Source organism: Strigops habroptila, chromosome 9 (assembly GCF_004027225.2).
Source record: "Strigops habroptila isolate Jane chromosome 9, bStrHab1.2.pri, whole genome shotgun sequence".
Lineage (NCBI taxonomy): Eukaryota > Metazoa > Chordata > Aves > Psittaciformes > Psittacidae > Strigops > Strigops habroptila.
In genome coordinates, this window is record NC_044285.2 from 7,985,458 (window position 1) to 8,012,264 (window position 26,807).

General features: G+C 48.3%; 1 protein-coding gene across 7 annotated transcripts in view; it reads right to left on the reverse strand.

The window, feature by feature from the left end:
* NTRK3 (neurotrophic receptor tyrosine kinase 3) overlaps nt 1-26,807 on the reverse strand; it is a 206,410-nt gene that overhangs the window by 154,767 nt on the left and 24,836 nt on the right. For all 7 annotated transcript variants that reach the window (XM_030497712.1, XM_030497714.1, XM_030497713.1 and 4 more), the window contains 2 exons: nt 17,550-17,624; nt 16,124-16,195 (listed from right to left, as the gene is read on the reverse strand). In XM_030497712.1, the coding sequence (XP_030353572.1) occupies nt 16,124-16,195; nt 17,550-17,624 (147 nt within the window). The remainder of the gene's footprint in view (nt 1-16,123; nt 16,196-17,549; nt 17,625-26,807) is intronic.

A 26,807-nucleotide genomic window follows, 5' to 3' on the forward strand; every position in this document is an offset into this window, starting at 1 on the left:
AGTAAATTCCCTCCCCCAACCCAGAGAAAAGAAGGAAGCGTAAAGGGGGATGCATGAGAGACAGCAAGATGTGGGGGAGAGGCAGAGATGCAGAGGAGGGAGTGAATCTTGCTGGAATGTCCTTTCTCAAAGGTCATGTTTTGCTACATTAGGCAGAAATGTCAAGAGAAAATTGGATTCTGAAAGAGAAGAGAAAAAAAACAACAGGCTTTCCACACAAATAAGGGAATCAAAAATAGCATGATCGTGTTATTACAATTTAGGACACAGAGAGGTGGAGGAAAGAAACAGCCTCACTAATGCAAGGAGCTTTGCCAGGCAGATGTGCGCAGCTTCTGAAATCTCTGGAAACAGACTGCTACCACCTCCTCCCTTCCTCAGACAACAAACTACAGCAAATATTAGGCAAAGAGGAGATGGGTCTTCCCTTGCACACAAATGGCACGAGACTCTGCTCTCAAAGGGCAAAGTCAGTGTCCGATCCAACCTGACCATCAATTTCTACAGAGCTGGTCAGGGGGACATGCACCAACAGCTCCATTTCAGATCAGCAGGACACACACACGGGGAGGAACATGTTTGTTGTTAGAAACAGACACCTCTGACACTTTAAAACGTGAAAGGTCCTTGCAATGGACCATTGCAAAGGCCCCTGATGTCAGCACAGGGACAAAAAGAGGCTGTGTATGTAAACACACATTAAAAATACACCATTTCAGTCACAGAAACCCCAAAGGTCAGAGATGCCAGGATTGGGCTTCCACATACAAAGGCTACGTCTGCTGATTTCTGCCACAAAAGACAGAGAGCTCCTATGGAGAAACCTCATGGCACAGCACTGATTTCTCTCCGGAATAGATCCATCCTACGCACTGGATGGGGCAGGTTTGCTGGGGAAGATAGTGTGTGATTGTGTAATTAGAGACGGTATCACAGTACATGCACACCAGCAGATTAAATTATAGCTCCATGGGTGAAGCTCTGAGCTCCAGGGCTTTGTAAATCCTCTCAGTGCTTGTGAGCTTCCCCCCGTGGTCAAACCTCTGGTCCATGCACTGAGTTTCCCCTATTCTGTAGAGCACGAACAGGGAAGGACTGGGGAAAATCAAGCCTCTCCCAACCGAGTCCTCTCCCAGCTCCAGCTGCCTCTTCTGCCTTCCCACCACTATTTCCAAGGCTGAAAGTCTGTTGTCATCTCCAAATCCCCTTCCCTTGCAGCAAACAGAACCCCCACCCTCCTGTGCCCGACCCATTTTGTTTCCTCCTCAACTCATCCACTTCTCCCCAGCAGTCTAAATCACACTACCCATTGCTGTCCAGCCACTCCCAAATACTTCTCAGCCCCAGTTTCCTCATCCATGCCAAAACTTCCTATGATCTTACCCACTTTTACATCCTCCCATCCCAACCCCAGTGTCCCAACAGGAGCTGCTGCTCCTCATCTCCCTTATCCACTCCCAAACATCCTCTGCCAAAATTCTCCCCTCTGACTGGATCCAGATCCATTCTGCCTATGTAAGGAGACATGCCAGAGCAAAAAAAAAATCACGTCCTCCAAGCAAAACCTGTCCTTTGACAAAGTTTCTTCCCCTCCACAAAAGGAGGGTGCAGGTGGCTTTATATCAGGAGCATCACCAGTATTTTCTAGCTTGAGCACAACAACCCACTGCCCCCCGCTCTGCCACCACCTCAAACATTTGAGCAGGTTTTTATTTGAAACTAGAATGAAATAATAAAATAAATAACTCAGCCAGGAGTAGACACCCAGCACAGAAAACTTCAGCCTGAGCAATGAAAATCTGGCAGAGTTATAGGAAAGTGGAAGCAGCCCTGTAGTGGAGCATGCCAGACAACCTTTATATCAGCCTAGGCATCAGCTCCACCTGTAATAAAATAACACATCACACATGGAGGAAACACAGGGGGAGGGAAGCAAAATGTCTTCCCTGTGTATTTCTCAGCAGCAAACAAACAGGAGCCCATCTCTCTCAGGACAGACCTGCCATCAGTGCTTCTTGAACATATTCAAACTGCTTCTTGCCCTGGGACATATTCTCCATCACTCATAATCTGCTATTTTGCACAGACAGTCTTTAGGAAGAGCTGTCAGGGACCCACATGGGAAAAGCCGTTCTGGAGCAGGTTTCAAAGGAGTTTAGTATGGAGAGGGGGTTGGATGGAGCTCACCTGGACCACGTCTAGGGCAACGGACACCCAACCCACTCATGACTCAGGCTCAACACCACTCCACTCTCCTCCTGCAGCAGCAGCTGTGCTCCTCATCATCACACCGTATCCCCACCAGCCTTTTCCACTAGCAACCCCCCACACACCTCAAAGGCAGGACATTATCACTGAGTGACAGCAAAGTCTCAGTTCTTGCTCCTTCCCTCCATCCATCCTCCTCATCTGTTTCAGGAGGGGACACGCTGTGTCCTGCACACTCTCTCACGACTCCTGCAGGTACTGGGGAGACCTTGCTTTGAGGTGACCATCGCCATTTTGTCCTAGCCCATGAGTGACAGATGAGGCTGTGGAGGTACATCTGCTGAACAAGCTCCTGCATTTAAAAAGGGATAGGTAGGCGTGGGAGACAAAGAGAAGTCTGGATCTATGCAACCCAAAAGAAGTGGACTTCAGTGCAAGAGAAGACAGCGCATTTTCTTTTCCCTCAATTACCCAGCAGCCAAAAGTGTTTCCACTATTAAAACCATTTTTATTCTGCTAAATTAAGCCAGTTGCCTCATTAATGACACCAACAAGGAGCCCCTGTAATTAAACTGTAAGCTATATTACGCAGCTCAGCTCAACGCAATGGCAGAAATGCTGCTGCTGGGGAGGAACCCTCCGTGCCTGTCCCTCCTCCACTCATCTCCATCCTCCACTCCAGTAGATATTTCCATTCTGACACATCTACTTCTGCATGGGAGAAGTTTTTCACACGTTTTAATAACACGGTGCCACTGCAGACCTTGACTGGGGGGGGATTAACTGCACAGAGCAGCTGGGGCTGAGTGAACACAAGAGACTGCCTCGCAGAAAGTAGAGGAGAGATGCATAACCTCTGCTGCAGTCCCCAGCACTGGATATGCCAGTGACACCATGTGGGACTCCCTCGATATTCCCTGTGCTCTGGGCACAAGGGGTGCTTCCCATCACCTCACAGAGCCTTGGTTGGGTGCTGGTGGCAACGGGAGAGGAAAATGTCAACATCCTCACATGCTGCTGTAGGGGTAGCTCCAATCAGGCTTTATTTCTGCAGCAAGTAAGCTGCTAAATCTTTGGGTTTGAACCAGAGATATGCTGGAAAGTCACTCTGGGGCTTGCTTGTCCCTGACAGATAACTCCAGTGACCTCTAAAAGCAATATTACACTCCCCATCGCCAGCCCTGCCCTCTCCTTCCCCCTCCCTGATTCTCCTGTTTAGTAAGCAGCTTTGCTCATTACGGGGAAAAATGTACTGTCCTCCCTTAATGAATGTGCTAAAATTACCTCAGCAGGTCCCAGAAGCTGTGGCAGTACAGAACCCACCCTTTCCAAATCATACTCTGCAAATATTAGACTCAATTGAAACCTCTGATAGCCCAGCCCAAAGCCCTAGCGCAACACGCTTGAGATAGAGTCTGCAAAAGCCCTGGGTGATGCCAAGCACACACAAGCCTCACATGCGCAGAAAGCAGAGTTAGAACAAGACATGGTGCTCAATTGGTCAGCCTGAGATTTCACAGCTACCAGCAGCTCTCCCATTCGTGCTCCCTCTCTGGGCTCAGCATAAGGACATGTGTATTGGTGCTATGCAGAAGTAAGATAGTTTACTACCTCACTAGTTCTCCAGCCATGGTTTGCCATTACCTGCAGTCCAGTTCTGCTCCCCAAACAACTCCTTAGCAACATCCTGGTCTTCACCGACCCCAAACACAGCAGAATCAAAAAGACTCCAAGGCTCAATCTTCTTTTGTGAGTTTGGACAGTGTAACTAACGCCTTTCTCACACCCACAGGTACTGTGCTGTGCGTTATCTCACAGCATATCCCATCACATTATCATCTCACTCCTTTCAATTTTTTCCTTGTTTTAAGGCTAGAGTCAGAATTTCCAATAATTTCCCAAACTCAAAGCATCCCACATCAAAGGAGAGCAAGAGACCATCATCTGTGACACACGAGAGACCTTGTCACTCCATATGCACATTCGCTAGCCCTGGAGGTGCAATACTGAAGGAAGAACCACCAACCCCTCTGTATTTCCCAGCTGCATGACCTTGATGTGTAAAATCCCAACTGTCACTGAGACAGGGCTGAAAGAAGTGGAAGGGGCTGGTCTCCTGCATTGTTCTTTAAACAACAGCGTTACAAAACAGAAGTTGCAGAGCAAGCAGGAAGGCGAAAGGCACCACGCCTCCATCGCAGGGCTCCCACGGCTGGTGCCAGTGACACATCCACCCCACGCCTCTCCTCCCACTGCCTTTGCCAATGCAGACAGCCAGTCCTGCTGCTGCCTTCATCCCAGCCCATCCCAAAACACTTTAAAGGCCATCTCCAACCCCATGACGCTTCCACACCCTCCAAGTCATCTCTTCTGAAACATCTCCCAGCTGCACGAAGCTTTGTTTGGAGACAAATCATGCCTCAGAGCTTATTGTTGCTCATAGCTTTGGTTCAGCACACAGTACAGATGGGAGGCAGTCACCAGATGTGGGTAATGTTGTCCCCTACGCTTTGAGGTGGATCAGATGCAAGGATCTGGCCCTTTGGACTGCACTCATCTCTCCCTTATTGTGTGCAGTTTCCATTGCTCTTCTCCAAAGACATCTGGACTCTCAGAGGACTCAAGGAAAGGTTAAAAGCTGGGTCAGCCCTGCAGTTGCTTTCCCTTTGCCTGCCAGCTTCCCTGCAGGGCAGAGTCCAGCAGCATCCATGGAACATGCAATCTTCTGCTCAAGGAAAAGAAAAATCAACCTGCAATGAGCAAGAGACCTTCCCAACCACTGCCTCCCTGCAGCTCAGATGTCCTCAGGGCTGCTCTGCCCCCACCCCATCTCTTCTTTCCCAAAATGTAGTAATTTTAGATCCATTAGTCCTGAAATGTAACTGTACACTCGGCTTTTCTCCTGCTTCAGCACACAGAAATAACACTGGAGATGTGTGCTGATTGAGAACAAGGGTTGCCAGCTGACAGCTCCAGTCAGGGGCTGCGTTTATCCTGCCTGTTTGCTTCAAATTGCATGTTTCTTCAAGCTAGGAACAGAGGATGACCAAGGAATGCCTCCTACTCACAGGTTTCTAACGGACCCAGAGCAAACCCATTCGTGCTGTGCTACTGTGGGAAGGAGAGCTGAGCCCAAGGGGCATTTGCCAGCATCTCCAATTATGCGCTGAAACTAGACCCAAACACATGCCCTCCCAGGGTCCCAAGTGTTTCACCACCACCTTCACTCCTTGAATAGACTGAAGTAGCAAGGACAGGTACTCAGGAGGTCACCCCAATGCACAGGCAGGCACTGGGAGAGCTGGACAAGGTCCACACAAAAGCCTCAACTTCAACACATGGAGCACAGATGCTCTGGGATAGGATCTGGTCTTCCTTCTCCCTCTTCAACTTTGGCTGTACTCTCAGCTGTTAGAGGGCTCCTGCATCAAATTTAAACTGAAATAAACTCCCCTACTTAGATGCCCAGAAAGCAATAAGCCCTGAATAATCTCAACACACTGCTCTTGCTAGGGCTTAGGAAAGACAAAAGTAACAGCTAGGCCTGAGCCCCAATTTGCCTGAGGGGTGCCACAGGCTGCAATGGCTGGGATGGTACTAAGTGCTTTGCAGAGCCTCTGAAGAAAGGAAGAGGTACGAATATGAATATATACACACACTAACAGATATATATGTATATCTCCCACCAATAGCAAAACAACAGGGCATAAGGCAGGCTAAGCTCTCGGCAGACACTGCTAAATGGTTTCCAATTAATTAACTGATTACATGATAGAACAGAAGGGGATTCAAGTGAGTGCTGTTGACCTTTAAGAATAATTAATATCATCAGGATCGCAAAACTCATCCAAGAAAAATAATTAGGAGGTTCTAATATTGCCTCCAAAGCCACATCAAAGGAGGAGAGGAAGGTTCTGGTTAATTCAGAGGCATGGTTCCCAAGCATTCGCTAGTAAACCCATTTCCCCCTTATATTTGCTTCCTCCTGCAGAGCTCCCACACACACATGCTTCTTCCCTACCCCAGTTAACCTCCCTCTCTCCTCTCCAATTTTCTCCATCAGCTTTTCTATACCCCATTGCCCTTCTCCTCCATTTCAAACTTCTTTCCCAATGACTCCTTGTTCTAATCCTTTCTTGCAACCCTCTACTCTCCAGACTGGTTCCTGTCCCTCCACAGCCACATTCCCTTGCCTGCTCATCTTTGACCAGCTCCAAGCTCCTTTCTCTGCCTTCCTGCACGTCAGGAAGGAGCCCTGGTCCTTCTGTATGACATGGATCCACTTTTTGTCTCCACTCACCACTGACAGCTTCACAGGCTGACAGAAGGCAAGCGCTACACACAATCCCAAAAAAGCCCTTCCCTGTTTTTCCTCAGCAGTCAAATCCATCACAGAGGCTGGTCTGGGAAGCAGATGTAAGCGATGCACAGCAACAGGAGAAAGTGAAAAACGGGGAACTCGTGATTTCCTTTTCTCCCATTACACCTCACCAAGCACATGAATACTCCCACCTCACTCTGTTTTCCTTGCTTCTCCTTTCCCAGTTCACTTGGCCCACAGGTTCTGTGTGGGAGAGGGGCTGGAAAGCCACTGAGCCAGGCAGGAACTGCAGTGGTGAGCTTCACAGGGAAGGTCGCTTGAACACGCTGGAAGGGAAGCTGCATGAGCAGCCAACATTTCTTGTGAGAGAAACATAAAAAACCCCCACAGCCCTGGAATGAAACCCACCTTTGCAGCACATAAATAAATTTCCTCTGCTGCTTATTATCATTAAAACTTCTGTGGCTTGACACTTCATTAAATTATAGATAAAAGGAAAAATGTTCTTCCTGGGCTCAGAAAAGCAGGCTGCTGCCAAAGAGCTGTGTTTACACCAGCTAATGAAAAGAAAGCCTGCCATCAGCCCACAGCACTCACCCCACCTCAGCAGGGAGCACAGCTACCTGTACCCACAGCATGGGAGAAGCAGATGGACACCACGAGGGACCAGAGCTGGGGAGCATGCAGAGGCAATGGGCTGGCATGGGGACGTGCACATGTGGGGACCAAAGGGACCACGCTGTCAGCCAGCTGAGATGGCAGCTGCCACATCCCATGCTGTGTGGAGGCTCCTGGCCACAGCGGGAGGCGAGGCTGATGTGCTCCAGCTATGCCTCATCAAACGGCAAGAGAAACACTCAGCCTAGGAGCCAGACAGCATCAAGCAGGGATCTGCCTTACATCAGGCTGCTGCTTCCCTCCAGGGTGGGGATGGGGAGCAGGGAGGCAGCAGGCACCTGGAGCACACCTGAGCATGGGTATGGCATTTTGGGCAGAATTGCAGCTGAGCTCTGAGACCTGCCTGCACCTAGACCTGAGCTGAGCAGTGGTGCCATGTGCTTCATCACAGCCCCAGACACACTTGGCGTAGGGGGCAGAGAACTGTTGGTGACTTAGTACAGGCAGAGTCCAGCAGAGCCTGCTTGCTGCATTCCTCACTTATTACCACCTCAAAAGCAGCAACATGTTTTGTCTTTGACAATTAGCTCTGTCTAAGAGAACACAAGAACTTCTGGACACAGTAGTTACATTTTTCCTGGTCTTCTCAACACATGAGGTACTTGAAAAGGAGAAGTACCTTTCACCCGCCCTTTATCTTCAAATATTGGTCACCGTGAGGAATATTTTCTACTGAAAAGACTAATCATCATGAAGCACTGAGTGCTTCAGAATGCAGCAGGCATTCTTTTGTTATTCTGAGACAGCAAATTACTCACAATTATCAACACGCACAACTGGATACAACAAAAATTTAACCAAAGCCCACAGCTTGCAGTTGCAGGGGGGTTGGATGGCAAATCTCCTACAGAACTACTCATGTGAGACACCCACAGCCAGCAGCCAGGTAACGGTGCTGCAGGACGGCTCCATTCATGCTGCAGAACAAAGCCAGTGCCAGGAGCCACTGCAGTTCAGAAAGTTTGTGCTGCATCTGTCAAACAGGCACCTTGGCAGACTGGCTGCATAGGAGGAGAGATGGAAGAATAAAGGCACTGCTGGCAGTGAAACCAGGCTGGCCACCCCTCTGGTGGGCTCACACCTAATGGCTTGATCTAGCTTACAGCTGCAGCCAGCTGTGCACAGCCACTGCTCTACTCACTGCCCTAAGGTGCTTGGCTGGGGATGGAAGGGTAATGAGTTTGTTCCAAGAGAAGGGTAAAGGGGCTGCATGCAGGGAGGCCAAGCTGCAAGCTGGGGATGCGCAAGTGGTAGGGAAGGGAGGTTGAGTCAGAGACCAAACTGCAAGCAGAGAGGCAGAGAGGGTCGAGAGGCCTGGGTGAGGCTAGAGGCCAGGGCCCATGCTGCAGGCAGGGTGGCTGGGGCCGCTTCTAGGCTTCAGGCCAAGAGGTCAGAGCTGATCTGGCAGCAGGGAAGCCCAGCTGCAGGCAGAGAAGACAGGAGGGTGGAGAACAGGGTTGGAGACAGGGAGGCCTGGAAATCCGGAGGGTGGGAGGCAGAGAGACACAGTCACAGGCAGGAAGGCCAGGTCTGTGTTGGAGGCTGGAAAGCAGGAACAGGCTTCCCAGGGAAGTGGTGGAATCACTGTCCCTGGAAGCATTTAAAAACCATGTCAATGAGGCCCTTAGTGACATAGTTTAGTGGTGGCTTTGGCAGTGCTGAGGTAACAGTTGGACTTGATGATCTTAAAGGTCTTTTCCAGCCTAGTGTATTCTATGATTCAAGCAAGGAAGCTCAGCATCTGGGTGGGAAGGCAGGAAGGACCGGAGGCTGCCGGCCCTGTCCGTGGTGCTGAAGCGCAGCCCCGCGGGGCGCACGGTGCCGGGGAGGGTCCCACCCGACGGGACACCCGTGGGCTCCTGCAGAGCTGCTGGTCACCATGACCTCGGACACGGCTACCCACCGCTCCGGGGGGAGAGAGGCCTCTGGCTCTGACTGGCAGCCTTATAAATATCCCACGGTCTTTTGCATCCAACGTAATTCCCAGCTCATCCCTTCACAGATGAGGGGAGGGGGGTGGTGGGAAACTCCACACCTCTCGGCCAGTTTTCTAGTAAAATTTTATAATTCCAATAAAACACACCACTGCCTAATTCATGACATTTAAATTCTTGCCTCGTCACACACCATCATGAATTAATGTCCCATCATTCACACCCTGTCCTATCTTATTGCTCAAATAACATATGATGTTAATGTTTCTATTTTTCTGCTCTGGTGCTTATTGCTTGTATATCAAAATGGGAGAATCAGCCGTGCAATCATATTGTTAGTAAAACAGTATCATGGAAGGAAAAGTCCCAGGTGAGATAACTTGGGTGGTCACCGAAACTTTCACTCGTCCTGCCATGTTTGCTCATTCTCTTCCCCAGCAGCTTTCAAGCAGATTTCCATGTCCTCATGTCCCCTCTTGGAGAGGATTCTCCTTCCTGCACAACACATCTTACACTGGCACAGGCAGTTAAAACATGCCTTATACCAACATCTAATCAACTGAGCTACAGGGTTTGGGGAGCAAGCAAAAGGGGCAGCCAGAAGATGCTTCTCAAGTACCTCCATGCTGCAGTGACCTCAAAAGCCTAGGAACAAGATCTGGTGCTTATCGTGCCCAAATCTCCAGAAATCAGCTCATTCTGTGCTGCTGGTGATCTCAGAGATGTGGTGAGGGTTAACCAAGACACAACTACACCTCATCTTCAGGATCACATTTGAGAGGAACATTTGGCCTCTCTTTGCAGAGAAGCTCACAACGAAACATGCATCAGGCTATTGTTGCACAGCAAGGACTTTGTCACAGAGAATGAGCCCCCATAAACACCCCAACTTGTCTAAAGTTCACATTTTACCCCAATCCTGATCAAGGCTTGTAAAAAGACACAAAGACACACACCCATGTAGGAACCACCTCATTCAAAACATCCCATCTGCAGACTCTTTTTTAAGAGGGGTTAGGAAAACCCAGGACCTTTGCAAAACCACAGCTGTCCATTTCACATGTCTGTCAAGAGACAATTGATCAAACTTCAGAAAGGGAAGTAAGTCTCAGAGGCACATATGCAGCTGGAAAGAGCATACCAACATTTCAAAGGAAGGAAGGTATTTGTGATAGTGTTATTATAACTCATCTTACATTGCAACAGCACCCCACAATTCAGCTAGAAACTATACAAGGTGTTACAGTGCAAATATATCAAATAAAATTAGAGAAACCAGAGGTTATTATTCCAGGTTTTCAGATGAGGAACCAAGGCAGGACAAGCCTTGCCTCAAGGTGCACAGTGCTTGATCTGGAAACTTTCTTTCTTGGGTCCCTCTAGAGTACATCAGTCACAAACTCACCATTCCAGCTCCTATTACAATACAATAAACCCTTCTCCATGGCTGAGTGAAGCAGCCTGCAGACAGGAATTAGTTACCCAGCCCTCTGAATGCAGGTCAAACAATTTCAACCCAGCCTGGAGGAAAACCACAGTCCTGCAGGGAACTGGTCTCTCCTCTAGCCTCATGTACAATGGCTGGTAAAACACGGGACCTACCTGTGCTGCGGCAAAAAAAGGAATTACTGCAGTTAACTGTTACCTGTAGTAACAACTGGGAATAAACATGACATCAAACCACTGCTGCTGATTAGCATATCAGCAAGGACACTGGCATCCAGGGGACAAAGCAGATGGGGGTAGAACAGGAAAGTTTATGGAAGCAAAGGAGATATTCCTGCTGTTTATTTTAGTAACTGCACTACAAGCATGCCCAGCATTTTATAGAACTAGAGACATGAGGGGGGAGGTGCCTCCCTGTGTAAATTGTAGCACAGAGGTTTGCTTCTAGAAGGAGCTAGAGCAGGAACATCCTTAGAGTACAAAGGGGAATCAAAGGGTGCCCAAGCTGCCTGCCTGATTAGGGATAGTAAAGGAACATTCACCTAACGGAAATTAAAGGCTCTTTACATCTCATACTTCTTATTTTGCCTATATTCATGGAGAAATACAGTTCTTATTTAGCCCTTCACAAATACAAAATAAAATCCATTCAACTATTAAGGAGGTGGTTTAGGTAATGTGTTTTACTTCATCCTTCAGTGAGCTAAGAGCTTGCATATAGTCATATACTGTGCCCTGGCTGATATACACAGACTTGTCAGGCTGCAGTGACTCAAGACTATGGATGGGAAATCAAGAGCAATTAACACATGCCAGTTTGGGTAAGGAGACTGCCAGGATGGGGATGACAGCAGTGCAGTGATGAGAGGACAAAGCAGGGAGAAATCACCAGGAAGGAGGAGGAAGGGTAATAGGATATCTGGAATCAAGCACAGAGTTGCAGGCAGTCACAGGGCCTGGAGCTGGTTATAGAAGAGAGCAAAACAATTTAACCCCTGCTTTATATGTAAGAATGGTTCTTTCAGAGCAGAGCAATAGATCATTAACGACAAAGCAGGGGAAAATGACCCTCAAGCCATGACCAAGAGGGAACAGTGCTATAGCTGCAGCAATTCAGCATCTGATATTTTGTTTATTTCTTTATTTAGGGTAAGATCTCAAGCTCCCAAACACACAGACCAAAGAAGGGGAAGCTTGCCAGCCTTGTAAGACAGTCACCTGCAGCCCTTCAAAAGCTCATAGGCCTCAGTTGCTGGAGGGCTTCAAGTACTGTCCTAAAACAACACTGAAGAGGGCAGATAGCAACTCACCAATCTCGTGCTGCCTCAGCCACCTCAATTTTCAGCGGATGCAGTGCCGTTTCTTTGATACCAAAGCCTAAACCCAAAAACACATCTCTGGGAATTCCCATCTCAATTGGTAGCTACAGGCTACCTCCAGTACCAGGGCACTGGGTTCATATGACAGTTCAAGGCACAAGTGCCTTGAACCCAACCAGGACACCAAAGCTGACCCCATTCAGAAGACAATACAACCTACAGGGAGGTTCTGGGAGGCTCCAGATTAGCCACAATTCAGGTTTGCCTCTGGAAACAAGCTCATAGATCAGCCAGCTCAGTCTTTCACCAGGCAAAGCAAGTTCCTGCACTTTCATGCCAGCACCATCCAGATCCTCTCCAATCCTCATTCTGGGGAGAAAAAGACTGACAGGATCACACAGATAAAAATGCTTGTGGAGCAGAAGGTGATGTGACCATACCATACCCAAAAGCAAGTTACACTCAGCACAAAGCACTCCAAGGTCTCCATCTTCAAGACCCTTGGGTGAAGACTGGAAGAGGAAGTTTGATCTTCAACCCCATCCTTACTCTGGCAGGCAGTGCTGAGAGCACTCTTTGATGGGAGCTGTGTCTTGGCGAGCCCACAAACCAATTTAGAGTATGTATAAACCTCCAGAAGGCACTTTAAGAAGAGCCTCTGAACGCAGACAGAAATGGCGATTAATAATTTTCTAAATAGAAATCTGACTACTTAAGCCTTATTTAAAAGTGTGCCTGTCTCTATAATTACACAGCCTTAATTTGTTTTCTTTACTAGACAATAAATAAGGTGTGCACAATTACCCTCTGCAAACACAAGGCAGTGCCTCCTGACTGAGTAGGCAGCTGCCCAGGAAAGCATTTAGAGGGAATCACAGTCTCTTAAGTACCTGCTTCACAGTAAAAGGGGAGTCAGGCATGGCAAACGTCAACTTGTCTAGTTCTAAGCATCACCTACATGCTTGCAGCTGGGAGCCTACACTCCTACGTGCACGGCTCTACTGTCCCACAGCCAGCAAAGGGTGGACACTTTGGCCAGCAGCAAACAGGTCCTGTCCTCCCCCTGAGCACTGATTCCTGGTACGCTCTGAACCTGAGCTCTCCTGTGGACTTGCCAGTGCCGAGGAGGAATGTGGTAATGTTGCATTCTTCCCCACAAGGCACTACAACAACTTCCCTTTACGATTCCTCTGTTTTCATGATGCGTGTAGGAACTTGATATCATCATAACTTGTAATCCTCTATCAAGTTGAAATAGATTGGCCCAAGCATTCCAGTGTTATTAGAAGGACCAAGTGAAAGTATGCTAGTCTTTTTCCTCAGTAAGCCGTGCTAAACACAACAGCACAATAAATACGTATTCAGATGGTTTACATGTCTGAAATTTAGGAACCATATCATCCTAAAGTCTTCTTGTACACCCTCAAGCCAAAGACCGAGGTTTTCTGTCAACACCAAACATTTCTTACATTCACCTGCATCACCTGCTAACACAAACTTCCACAAATCTTGGCTAGAAGATCTGCTTGTGATTGCACAGCTGGAGGCTGAAGACAAATGCATGCACAGAGGGAGGGACAGAAATAGAAGTTGTTGGGAGAAGGCAGAGCTATCTGTCCCATCTGAGAGGAGAAAACCTTGATGGAAGTCACTGTGAAAAAGCTCACTTCAGCAGGAAGCTGGGATTTAACCCAGGATGGGGAGGGAGTGGGGGAAGAACACAGGTTTTGAGCCCTCACAATTCATACGCAGGCTTCATGTGGAAAAATGCCTGCTGCTGCTCAGACCCTGCTGTAGCACCCTGTAAAGGTCTAGCCCAAGGTTCTGCCTCCCTGTGCTAACCTTCCCTGGCAGTGAAACCTCTCTGTCGTTTATTAGACACATTTGCTATCTTAGTGATAGCAACTCCACCTGTGACCGTCCAAACAAGTGAGCAAAAGAGAAGGAAAACAAGAGCAGCAGCAACACCATATAGCCATAACTCAACAAGCTTTAAGCACACCATCCCACGATCCCCACCCCGCACCCATCCAGCTGCAGCCAGACCCGGCACAAGGGGATTGGGACAGTATCCCACACTCCTGTCGGCTACTGTACCTGGTTGCAGCAGCTCAAGACTTACAGCAGAGTGACATTTCCATTAATCCCTTTATCCCTGGCTCCTACGTGCAGCAGCTGCAGAAAATGTCAGGCCTTTGGTGAGCTGAGCTCCCTGGGAGGCAGCGGCTGTGGAGCAGTCAAGGAGGCACCTGATGTGCTTGCATAGTGCCATGGCCATGGAGGGGACCCCGGGTGGCACTTGGCAGGATGTGCCAAGCCTTGGGAGCCACCTCAGAAGCAGCAGCCTGGCTGCAAGGAAACAACAACATTGTGGTCCAACAGCCTCTGGTGAGCAGGAGAGCACCACCGTCCCTGCAAACATCAGGTCTCCATCCCTAGGTGCCCGGCATCCACCATGGGTCACATCCACCTTGCAAACATCCACACCGCCAGGTCCCAGGAAGAGCATCAAAACACACTGGCAAACACTGACCAAATAATATACTTACTTGCCTCAAGCTTCACAAGGCAAGAAAAGAAAGATCTTAAGAACATGATCAATCTTATATAGCCCAAGCAGTAAACAAACACATATTTCATCACCACGTACCAATCTTAACTCTTGACATAAGATGGATGTAAGAGGTTTTTCCCACCCCCCCAATCTCAAAAGTAATATCAAAAGACAAAAATGAACACTTTTGGAAAAAGCAGCAATACTTGCATGTGTACATATTTACACCACATTCAGCCTCAAAATGAGCATACACATCCCTCTAAACTACAACATCCAAAGTAATTTCATCAGGAAGTGTTATTCATTTTATCTGCTAGATACAGAAACAGCAACTGCACAATTGACAAACACCACCCCCCAAAAAAAAGCATCAGAGGATGAAGAATTCAGAGAGAAAGTTCCCAATAACAAACAACTATAGAAAATATAAAACAAATGCTATAAATCAAAATTACAAAGCACAGAAATCAGGAAAATCCCAGTAGTCAGCGTTAATGAGGGTTTATTATGACAAAATATGCATTTTAACTCTGAAAAACCCCATGCTTGCTCACAAAGCCCTTAACTATTCCTGCCCCTTGGTACTGCAGATCTCCTATTTAGCAAGTACTTTACTGTCACTTAGCAACTGTAGCAGGTTTTCCAAAAAGGAAGCTTTTGGGGTTTTTCAGTACACATCATCTCTGAGCAAACATCAAAAGACAAATCTATCCTGCTCTGCAGGTCGCATTCATCTCCCTCCCCCAGGAACATGCCCATATTGATGGCCACATGCATCCATGGGCTCAAACAAATGCACACTATGGCCATTTTTCATGGAAGAAGCCACTAGCATTGATTTCGAAGAAGCCACTAGCATTGATTTCCAAGAAGCAGGAATACGCACACTCCCCATCCAGCCCATCAGCCCATATCCTAGGCTGGAGCCTCTCACACTTTTCACCTTTTCTGTCTATACCAGAGCTGAGAGGGGTTTGGTCTTGGACACAGCCACTTTGACAAGGTATTTCAAGCCCATGGAGCAGCTTGCATGCCGGCCTGAAATTCAGGCTTTCCTTTATCACCTTGAGAAAATATACAGAAATCAGTGCCCTTGGCCTCAAGGATGCTGGAATTCCCAGGGTCACCGTTCTTGCTGGCTAACAATGTGCCAGCAGCTGGACACTTGTGCCATGTCCCATGACAACAGGACTCCAGCCTCTCTGGCACAAAACATCCCTACCTCAGGCCTGCTGCAGACACCAGTTTAAGTGGTCAGTAATTAGGAGCAGATCTGGCAGCCCTATGCCCAAGGATTTATGCTGGGAAGCACAAAAGCTAACAAGCAGGGCAGGCTGTGGCTGTCTGCTGGGGCATGTGCCCACCTCCCAAACTCTGCAGAAAGGGCAATGTGCATCGGTCACTGCAAAGCTGAGCTCGTTAGAGCAGCCATCAAAGCCAGGGCAGTTAGTAGAAACCTAAACCCATTGGCCGCCCAGCAGGACCTCACCCCATCCTGCTTCACAGCCCATTGCATTTTCCTAGATATTTGCTTTTCCCTCTCCCTCCCTTTCCCCACTAACAACCCCTTCCCTCCCATTGATCTCCTTGACAGGCACTCTGGGGATCACCTTCCCACAGAGAGCAGAAGGAAAAGAGGGCAGGAGCTGCCAGCACTCACATGTAGTGCAGGTGAGGGTTCTTGGCAAAGGCGCGTGGCTGGATGTTTCGTAGTCCTGAGTTCCTGATTGTCCTGCAAAGAGATGCAGAAGGGCAGCAATGGAGTCAGGGCGGACAAGCACTCTAAAACCCCCGCGCTCAGCACCTGAGCTGCACTGGGAGCCATTGATTCCAGCCCTTTGGGGAGGCACATCTCTTCCCAGACAGCCTCTATGAGTTACAAGCAAAGAGGAAATTGGGCTTTTCAGCTTCATCTGATATGACGACAGCACAGGCTCAGCGCAGAGTGGCTGCTGGGTGAGACTCTCCCCCCACATCCACAGTCTTGCTGGGGTGGCACAGAGCATCTGCTCCTCTCCTCTCCCTCCACGTTCACAAGCAGCACTGCCTGCTCCCGCAGCAAACCTAACCCCAGCACCACCATCTCCCCTCCCTCAAACCTAAGGGAAAACCCATCTGCTTGCAGTGCTGATAATGAGGGATGAGTATTTTGTGTAGGGAACTACGGATGCTGAAGGGGGAATCCTCTTCCCAGCCTGTTTTGGAGAAGCTCTCTCAGCACTATGACCAGGATTTTTCAATATCTACTGCAGACAGATGTATGCTCAACTCCATTGCTGCTTTCTTAGGAGAGACGAGAACAGCAGCCAGCCTGCTTACAAGGTATGTGTGTATTAAAAGTTCAGCTTTCTGGGATTAGGTTATCGAGTGCTTAGTGATGTACACCTCTCCTCCAGCCCATACACAAGCTGCACCTGATGGAAAGCTCCCCGTGGCACACATTAGCAGTGTTTCTGACTGACCCTGGGCAACACTGTGCATATCACACGAGCAGCACCCAGGTCGCGCCCAGCTCCAGGAGGATGAAGGAGAGGGAACTGAGCAGTATCCTCACTTGGCCAGGTTTCCTAAGCACCTGGCAGGCCCCCTCAATCTCATGAACCTGAGTTTCCCCTCCATGACGCACACAGTTGACCTGTCCTGATGCTCAGAGCGCTGTGCAGGGAGATGCAATTCCCTTATCACGCAGCAGCACCATGACGGCAACTGCACTAAATGAGGACCAACAGCCCAGCAGCAAAGGATTTGTGGAGGCAGCTGGAATTTTGCATTGTGGGGCTAAAGTGAGTCAGAACAATGCACGAGCCCAGAACTAGAACAGCAGGGGAGGAGAGGGGTCAGGGCTGATGTGTGCTGACAGAGCTGTCAGGAGCTAGCAATCTCCCTTCCAATAGACCCAGAAGGACCAAAAAGCACTTCATCTCCATTTTGCAGAGTCTCATAGCAAAATACATCAGAGCCAGTAGCTTAAACATGCTCTGAACATGACGGCATGAAAACTGCTGATGGAGGGAAGCCACAACTCTTTGCTGGAAGGAAGGGCTTGCCCAGTGCTGTTCCCTCACACACACACGGGACATACTCACAGCCTCTGCAGTCCCGTGTACAGCTCCATGTCAACAGCGTTCAGCGTCTGCAAGTTCTTCCAGTTCTCTATGTGTCTGTGGAGAAGAAGGAAAGACTCAGCTGTGGCACAGCCAGATGGTTGTTCTACCAATGCAAGGGATGGCACACAGAAGGACCGTGTTGTACCCTACCACCCAGCCTCAATCTGCTTTCCCAGCATTTTGGAAAAGCCAAATTAAATGGGTTTACCCACACTCTAAAGCATGGAATGTGCAACCAAGCCATTGAACATCATTGTACAAGTTTGTGCCATCCCTGCACCTCACTGTGCACATCAAGGAAACAAAGACACAACTGAGACAGTTCACACAAAAGGCGTGAAAGCAAATAAAACCTCTCAACAACAACTTAGTGTCCATATGGAAAAAAACAATCATATAGTTACCCAGTCTCTTACTGGTGTGCACAAACAGGGTCCTTTGCCGGCTGGAAGTGCTGCTGACAGGAGAGCACCCAGCTTAGTTTGGAAACTGTGCCTTTATTATGAATTGCTCAGTTGCCCGGGGCACTCTGGCAGGTATGTTATAAAGAACAAAACCAGAAATAGACCTGTCACTGTGGGATTGTTATTCAGGAATCCGGGGGAAGGTGACAGACCAACAGCCCTAGAGAATGGGGTCCCCTGTTACCGGCTGCACAGGAGCATGGTCGGGTGGCTGCAGCTACAGGACTCCACTAACAAGCTGCAACGCTGTATGGTGGGAAAGGAGCTCAGTCCTCCTCCCGCAGGCAGTGCTTGGCCAATTGAAGCTTTCTCCCAGGTTAAACTCAGACACTCTGCCACCAGAAAGCACAACCATTTTCAATAGGGGCTTTGCTGGGGAGCAGGTGGAGGTGGACCTCTCTAAAACAGGGAAAAACATCTGGCTGGTCCCCTTAGACAGAATGTGAGAAAGCCCAACTTTGAACATGAACACATGCACCCAAGCTCACATCTGTCTCGATGCAATAGTTAGCTTTGGCCTTGGCAAGGGGAAATATTTCCAAGCGATACAGGGCTGGGTGATATGCCAATACTGAGAATCATCCCATGATTCTGTGATTCTAGAAGGTTGCAGGACCCCACACAGTGGTCCAGAGTAAGCAGAAAAGGGACTTCTTGAGCACTTCCAGAGCAGTCACAGGGGCTGCATGTTCCTCCTCCAGCACTCGCTGTGCCTTGTGCTTGCACAAGGCCAGATAAATTAGCGTGACAGAAGTACATTGACCTGTTTGAGCCATATCCCAAATAGCATCCAGCTCAAAAAAGAAAAATTCAGCTAAAATTAGCCTGGACTAAATCTAAACATGTTTCTCTGCACTCACAATGCAGATCCAAGAAAAGCAGAGACCCGCAAGAGCCACCTCTGCTTTCCACATGTTCCATAATTGCCTGCATACCCAGAGGGGTTACTGTAAGGACACAGAGCAAGCTCCCAACTGGCTGCTGCATGACAGTTGAAGTTACAGTTCATCCTCAACGACCTGCTCATTGTCTTGGATCATCTGTGTCCCAGACAAAATGAGAACCGGGACATTATTACAGGCATTTTGTATTCCCTGCCAAGGGCTATGGCCTCTGCAAACACTTGCAGAACAAAACAGACGGGGAGGGATCAGTCAAGAGATCCAAAGGCTCACTTGAAACTCTTCTGGGACAGGGCAGGACTGGGCCATAGGACTGAGCAAGGCTAGAAACACAAGTTGAAGTCATTTCCCATTCCAACACCTACATACTAAAAGAGAGGATCCTCCAATAGGAAGAAAGAACATGGGAAGAAGCAGACATGGGATGCTGTGGGTTTACCACCCAGGCATGCTGAAGCTACAGCATCTAAGCAGTGACCTTCGGGGAGGGATGGAGCAGGCCTGAGCCAGGAACTATGGAACAAGCACAGCTGGGGAGGAGGTGGCAGCCAGATTGGCTCTTGTTTTATTGATTGTGTTTGCTAAAAAAAGTCAGGGTTATTTTTGACCTGACACTCAAACCATGTGGGCAGCAATATAGAAGCGGCAGAAAGAGACATGAGCTTATTCCCAGTGACACGCAGAGGTGTGACTTTCTGATGACTCAGCACTGGGGTACAAGGGTCTTAGGGGGGCCTCCCCATGGCCAAACCCCCCAGAAGTGACATTACACTAGTCTGTAAATACAACTCCACAACCTCTGTTACAGCCTCCAAACAAAGCCTATGAGCTTCCTGAGCCAGATATGCTTTGGTATGTTATTCAACATAGAATGGTTTGGGTTGGAAGGGATCTTAAAGATCATCCAGTTCCAAGCCCCTGCCACAGGCAGGGACACCTTCCACTAGACCAGGCTGCTCCAAGCCCCGTCCAACCTGGCCTTGAACACTGCCAGGGATGGGGCAGCCACAGCTCCTGTGGACAACCTGTGCCAGCACCTCACCACCCTCATAGTGAAGAATTTCTTCCTAATATCTAATCTAAATCTATGCTCTGTCAGTCTGACATAGATACACAACACCCATAAAGTGAGAGACAAGAGAAGCAACAGTGGAAATAAACACATACGCACACACTTATGTATAGAACAATAGCAGCTGCCTTACATAAGTGTGCAATACAGAGAAATAGCATCATCTTGAATTGGGTACACAGGTCAGCAAGGGATTTTGAGTCCTTTAAGCTACGCAGACGCTTCCCTTTGCAGGACTTCCAGAAATGGCTCTTCCCCTTTTTTATCCGATTTTTCAACTTGGCAGGAGTTGCACCCTTGTTCCTAGAAGTGGCAAATTAGTCTTGGTTCACAGACATCTCAAAGGTACACCAGAAAAACCATTTTCTTTGGTTCTCTGTTGCTCTGCAAAGAACAGTGTCACTTTGCACTGGCTGGGTTCACCTGAATCCACTTTAAAGACAAAACAGGAACACATCTTATTCTGAAAGCTCAAGGATTCAAGCTGTGATTGCAAAATTGGCAGTGGCTGCAAAGAAAAGCAAACCAACCAAGAAACTCCACCCCTAAAACAAGTCCCTCTTCATGTCCTTCAGTCTCCCAGCTAGCTCCCCCTCTTTTCTTTCCAGGGTTGTGCTTCCCTAGAAATCTTATATCCTCCCAATTGGTGCTGAAGACTACGACCTTCTCTTGTCCTCTGCCTCGGTTCATTAACCTGGCAGGAACACGGGTGCTGGGTTCACGCCAAGTAAAGATGTGACAACTCCCAGCCCTACCCTGATCTCTGCAATCAGGCATTGAGGTATGAATTGCAGTCAGTGGGTTACTCCCTCCTCCCTGCAAACATCTCTAAATAGATATTCCCATGGCATTCCTCAGTTATTACTGAGGTAAGCTGCTCTTCTGCAAGACGCAATAGCTTCAAGACCAATACCATACTTGACAAATCCCAAACTACTGACCGTGTACATATCCACCTAAACTAGTTTCCAGCTTCTAATGGAGACCATATGAGATGCATCACTAACACAGATGTGATTGCTCATTTTATTTGGTGGAGATGGACCGTAGGGGTTTTTTAAATACTCACTTTCTTCTCATACTTCATATCTATTTGAAGGGTCCTGCTGGGCCAGGTCTCCTTGCACCACAGAAATGCCATTATACTGTGTCTTCTATAGACCGATCAAAGTCCGCCTTAGGAGCAGCTAGGGCTTTACTCTCGCAACTCAAACTGAAACATTGCACCAGAACTCCTCCGCTCTTTCCATTTCTTACCCAAATGTACTCACAAGCATTTTACATCCATCTTCTCCTCTGTCAAAACTGGTTTTGCTTAACAGTTCTCTTACTTTCCTGGCATTTCTTCCTTCCTCTTTTAAAACCAAGGGCCAGACTCCCTCCAACTATAATTTATAAGTTACACAAGGCCAGCTCTTCTAAGACAGCTCGTCTGTACCAAGCAGTGAAGTGCAAGGCAAATTGTCTCAAGTGCCTTGAAGAGATACTAACTCAAGTCCCAGAAATGATGCAGATATATTGCTCAGGCAGAGTCCTGATAGCAAGGTTATTTTTCTTCTGGTTTCAGACCCAGCACAACTGACACTCACGCTTGGTGACCTATACAAGAAGGACCACTGTGATAAATACTGTAATAGAAAATGGCTATTTTATTCATCAGCCTATTTAAGTCCCTTTTTCTTGAACAAGAGTGACTGAAAACACAGAGCAGTCCACAGGAGGTCTCACTTGTGTAACAGCACCAGCAACCCTGCAGTTACACTGGAAACACCATGACATGCAGCCTGGCATCACACTAGCCTTTACCACAGCCCCATCAGTCTGGAGGGCTTGTTTTCATTCCATGATTGAGCATTGCACCAAGCATTTCTATCCACCAGGGCCTTTCCAACTGACATAATTTCCCAGCTGGCAGCAAAAGCCCCATTACACCCACATTTGCATCCATCCCAATTTTCATTAGACTCTTGGCTTCGCTACTGGAGTTCTTCCCCTTGCCATCTTCACCCCACATTGTGTTCCCACAGCTCCAGCACCATGCCAGCAGAGGAGCCCATGAGCACACTCCTGCCTTTTGTTCCCCTGTCCTCAATGAAAACAGCAGCCAACATCTCCTCCAAGGAACCTCAGCAGTTTTCTCCTCTTTCAACACCTCCAACCATCACTTCTGTTACCAGCTCTTCACCTACAACAGCTGGGCTATAGTCTGTCTTCTCCAGAAAAACAAACCACTTATGTAATGCAACATCATATTAACCTCTCATCACAAAGCCATCTCTCCGCTGAGGAAATCAGTTATCTTTCCAAAGAAAGATACAGGGTTAGTCTGATACAAGCTAACTTTAGGAAGCCAACCCCACATCATATCTCAGCCTCGACGTACCTACATGCCATGCCTTTACAACTTGTTTAAAGCCTTGTAGACCACTGCCGTCAGACCAATGGTCAATCCACAGCTTGTGTGCTGTGTCCCAGTCAACAACAAACTTGTGAGGCATGAAACCCTGTTTGCCAGCTCCGCATCTCACAAGCATCATGTCTCACTTACAGATTGTAAAACACCATGTGAAGCCAGTAAGGTGGCAGATTTTTTCGCCCCCCATCACACAGATGCAGGGAGAGATTAGCAATCTTGTTGACCATATGGTCACCAAGCCACAGGGTTTAGGTTTCAGCTAGTCTCCAGAGATGCCTGGACCTTGCCCCACATGCCACCAACCCCATGGGAACCGTGGTTCCTTTCATTCCCAGGACACCATGCCATGAAGAGTTTGATAACACAGGCTGGTGTCACCTTGAGACCACACAGCAAAACTGCACAGCTCTACATGCCCCGCTTCTACATGCCAGTGCAGCAAATGAAACTAGAATATCCACTGGGATTTAAATACAGCCAGGCTCACATGTTCCTGTGCATGAAGCAGAGGTGGAAAACAGCTTCTGCTAGTTTACCAAGTGACTAGCTTGAGGCTACTTAATGTGTCTGGCCCTCCTTCACCCTCCTCATACTACAAGGATAATATTTATCTAATCTCTATCAGCTTCTCAAGCACTGCGGTCAATAGCTAAAACCTGCTTTCGATAAGCACCAAGTATTATATAGCATGTGTACACGCGTGCTACCAAATCTATATCTAACCCAGACCAGAGGGAGCAACTTTTCCTCAGGATGCCATCAGCTCCGACTGCCAGAGAAGATGACACCTCCCTGTTAGAGCCACGCTGTGCTAGTGCCACCACTTGTGCTTGGATGATGGGCAGTGAATAAATTGCACACCAGCAAGTGGGCAGCATCCCAACATACAGATTTCATATATGTATTTCTACATATTATAGATACATATACACTATAAATATATATAGGAAAAGTAAGCAGAGTTTTGAGTCCTGTCTCTTGTAGAGCAACTGAAAAATTGATCCATCATCCAGGCACACTATACCTCACAATCCAGACAGAAGCATTGGCTTTCAATTACCCAATATGTTTAGCATTATAAACAAACTTCCTGGCACGTCAGCTCCAGACCATGCAAATATGACTTTGATTGCAGGGGGGGAATGGAGCGAAGATATCTCTTAAGACCCTTGACCAGCAAGACCTGCCTCTTCCAAGCAGAGCTGCAGCAGATGTTGATGGGAAGCCCTGGAGGCTGGGAAACCTGTGGCACTGGTGCAGGTCCCACGTCCCAGGGCAAAGCACAGCCACAGTGGGGACTACCAGCTTCTTTTATCCATCCTTCACACCCCATGTAGGGCTGAGGAAGCCATAAAGGAATCAGCCATCTTCCACAGCATTATAAGGCACTTATCGCATATATTTAGTAACCAGAGGCATGAAGACTTGATTCCCTCAATATGGAAGTTATAAAAGTGAATTGGTAAACGAGCATTAAAGGCAAGTACTGCTGAATAAAGAGTTACGAGGGCAATATTTTCCCCATTTAAAGCATGGGCTTCCCCTTCCCAAAAACACATGGAAAAGCCACCTAGCAATGGATAACTTTGCGTCATTAGGGATAATTTGAGGTCAGTGGAAAGGGGGAGGAAGGGGGCAGAAAGCAAATCCAGCTTTGTAGAAACAATTATGAGCATAACCCCACAGTGTAATTGTGATTTGTCAAGGTAACAGTCATAAAACACACCACTGTGACACGGCTCCCTCTGCACCAACAGATCTGCTTCTCTTGCCAAGGCCATATAGTGGGACATTAGTGCAGCAGAGGATGCCAGGAGGATGCACCCATTCCCCATGGAAGCCTACAACCCAAACCAGGCCCTTCCAAAAAGGCTGTGCAAAGGAAAAAGCTCCCCGTCCCTGCTGCTAGGGAGGGCATGCAAATGATACAGCCATGCACAAGCCACTGCAGCATGGCGTCTCAACAGTCTTCCTGGAGAAACCCAACTGCTAATCACCAGCAACTCACAGGACAAGGCATTCAGAGGAAAGGACTCACCTGCAGGACACCTTTCGAATGAGCCCAGACAAGCTTCATACTCACCCCAACAGCATCTGCCTGGCCCCAGGCTGGCAGGAAAAACCACTAGGTGCAGAAGAGCTGCTACAGCCTCACTATCTAACAAGACTGCCATATAAAAGCACCCTACTGTGGAAGATATGAGAAACAGCTTTAAGCTTGGCTGCACATGTTTTTACCAGGCACTGCTATTAAGACATGCTGGCTGGCACCTGTAAAGGCACACAGGCGCTGTACCTAAAGGGGAGAGGGAAAGTGCGCGTGTTTAGAAACAAGCAGCAGTGCCAACGTGACTAGGACCTCACCCTTTGCTTTTGTCCTTAAGGACTTTCGATCCTCTCAGGCACAGGGTGTTCTATGCCCCATGTTTGTACATTCAACCATTTTCCTTCTCTGATCCCCAAAAGCCTCCAGCTCACCCAGGGCAGCCTCCACATCCCACATCAGCTCTGGCTGGTGATTTATGGAGCAGAGAACATCGCTTGCAGGGACAATGTATCAGCATTAGTAGAGGACAGCGGGTTGCCTGGACCCAGCATGGACAGATTGGTGCAGCACATGGGAAGAAGTATGTCCCGTTATCACATCCTACATCCAAACTTCTTCAGTGCAGGAAGTTATGCCTAGTCACTTTCAGAAAGGAAGAAATAGGTCTAAGTAGGACAGCAGAACTGAAGTGCTGTGGGCAGCAGCGCAACTGCCATCACTACTACTTGGCTAGTACCAGGAGAAAGCACCCCTGGAGTCCTGAACAAGAACTGAGGCATCCAAAATCATCCAAGTGTTGAAGAAACCTCATTTATCAGAGATGAGCAACAGCACAAAAGCTTCAGGAGGAAACTCCTATCACCTCCTGCACAGTGTCCCTGAATCCTGCTTCCATATGGGCTGGGCTTCCTGGCTCAGCCCCACCACCCTGCCCACCACCTCAACACTTTGCAGATGCTGCAGGCTCTTTTCTCCACGTTATTTATTGCCTGTCACTGTCTGACCCCCGCACAGCCTCAGACACCACTTGAAGGGAGCAGGAGATGGGATGAGCAGTTTAGTCCTGCAGACACAGACATAAATGTATGAATGCAAGCACCTTGAGATGGTGCATCAACAAGAGCTCACTCCCTACCTGCAGCATCAGCTGTAGCTCGCTCCCCTTTTCCTATGGGTGGCAGACTCAAACAGTTATGATAGTCCCCAAAAAGACATTTCTTTTGTTACTCTCCAGTAGGAGAGCCTGCAAAGCCAGTCCTCTGTGCCCAGATAGGTGCTTCCCACTGTTAGACATGGATATGGGGTACACAGAACAAAGGCTCCTGCTTAGGACCTGCGCGTGTCTGATCACACTGTCTCCAAAATAGCCGTGCAGCCAGCTGGGATGGAGAGGGCAATCCAAGGGCAGAGAAAAACAATTCCCATGGGAGTTTTACACCAGGGTGAGGCAGCATCTTTTGCTTTACAGGGCACAGGAGACCAAAAGAGCTCCCATTTTTAGGCAGCTCCCCAGGCACCTGCCATGCCAAAGGAGAGGTGCTTTCATCCATAGGATTTCATATGCAGTGAGAGCCAGTGGTGTGCAGTGTTTTGTGGTCTTTAAAGATCAAAGAGCATTTGACAGAGGAAGCAGCACCCTGGTCAAAATCGACTTCAGTAATTGTATTCTACTTCATGAAACCCTCCCTGCAACTTCAAACTGAAGTCAGATTCCCTCACGTTCCCAACTGCAAGCAGGTCTGGGGCTTTTCAGAAAATAAAATATATATACACATGTAAATTAATACAGGCAGAGCTGCCAAGCTCTGCTCCAAAGGCAGCTGTTCCTCTCCTGAAGAGCACACTGCCTACGCACATTAGCAAGACAAGGAGAGGTACTAAAGGTACAGAATCACTGGAGTTCGGCTTGGCAAGAAGAACTCTCAGTTTAGAGCAGTGCCAAAGAACATATGGTGGAAAGGAGCTTCCCAAAAAGGCACAGGGCCTTTGTGATGGTCAAGCCCATGTCCTGATAGATCATATAAGCTCAGCTAGGACCCAAAGGGGAGCACTGCCAGCCACATGCTTGCATTGCACTTCATGCTGTGCTGAAGACAGAAAGCGGGTGGAGGAGGAAAAGGAGAAAAAGTCTCCCACAAACTGGCTGTTACAGTGATATATGGTGCTGGGAATGAGGAGGCAGGAGGGAGAGTCCAGCAAAAGCAGACACGAGAGCCAGGGATGGGGCTGCACAAGTGCTGCAGTGGGAGGAGGCTGTGGTCCTTAATCCGGACCCACCACCTCTCCTGTGCCTGCCTGCTGCCACCAACCCACAAGCACACTTTCTAAACCCACAG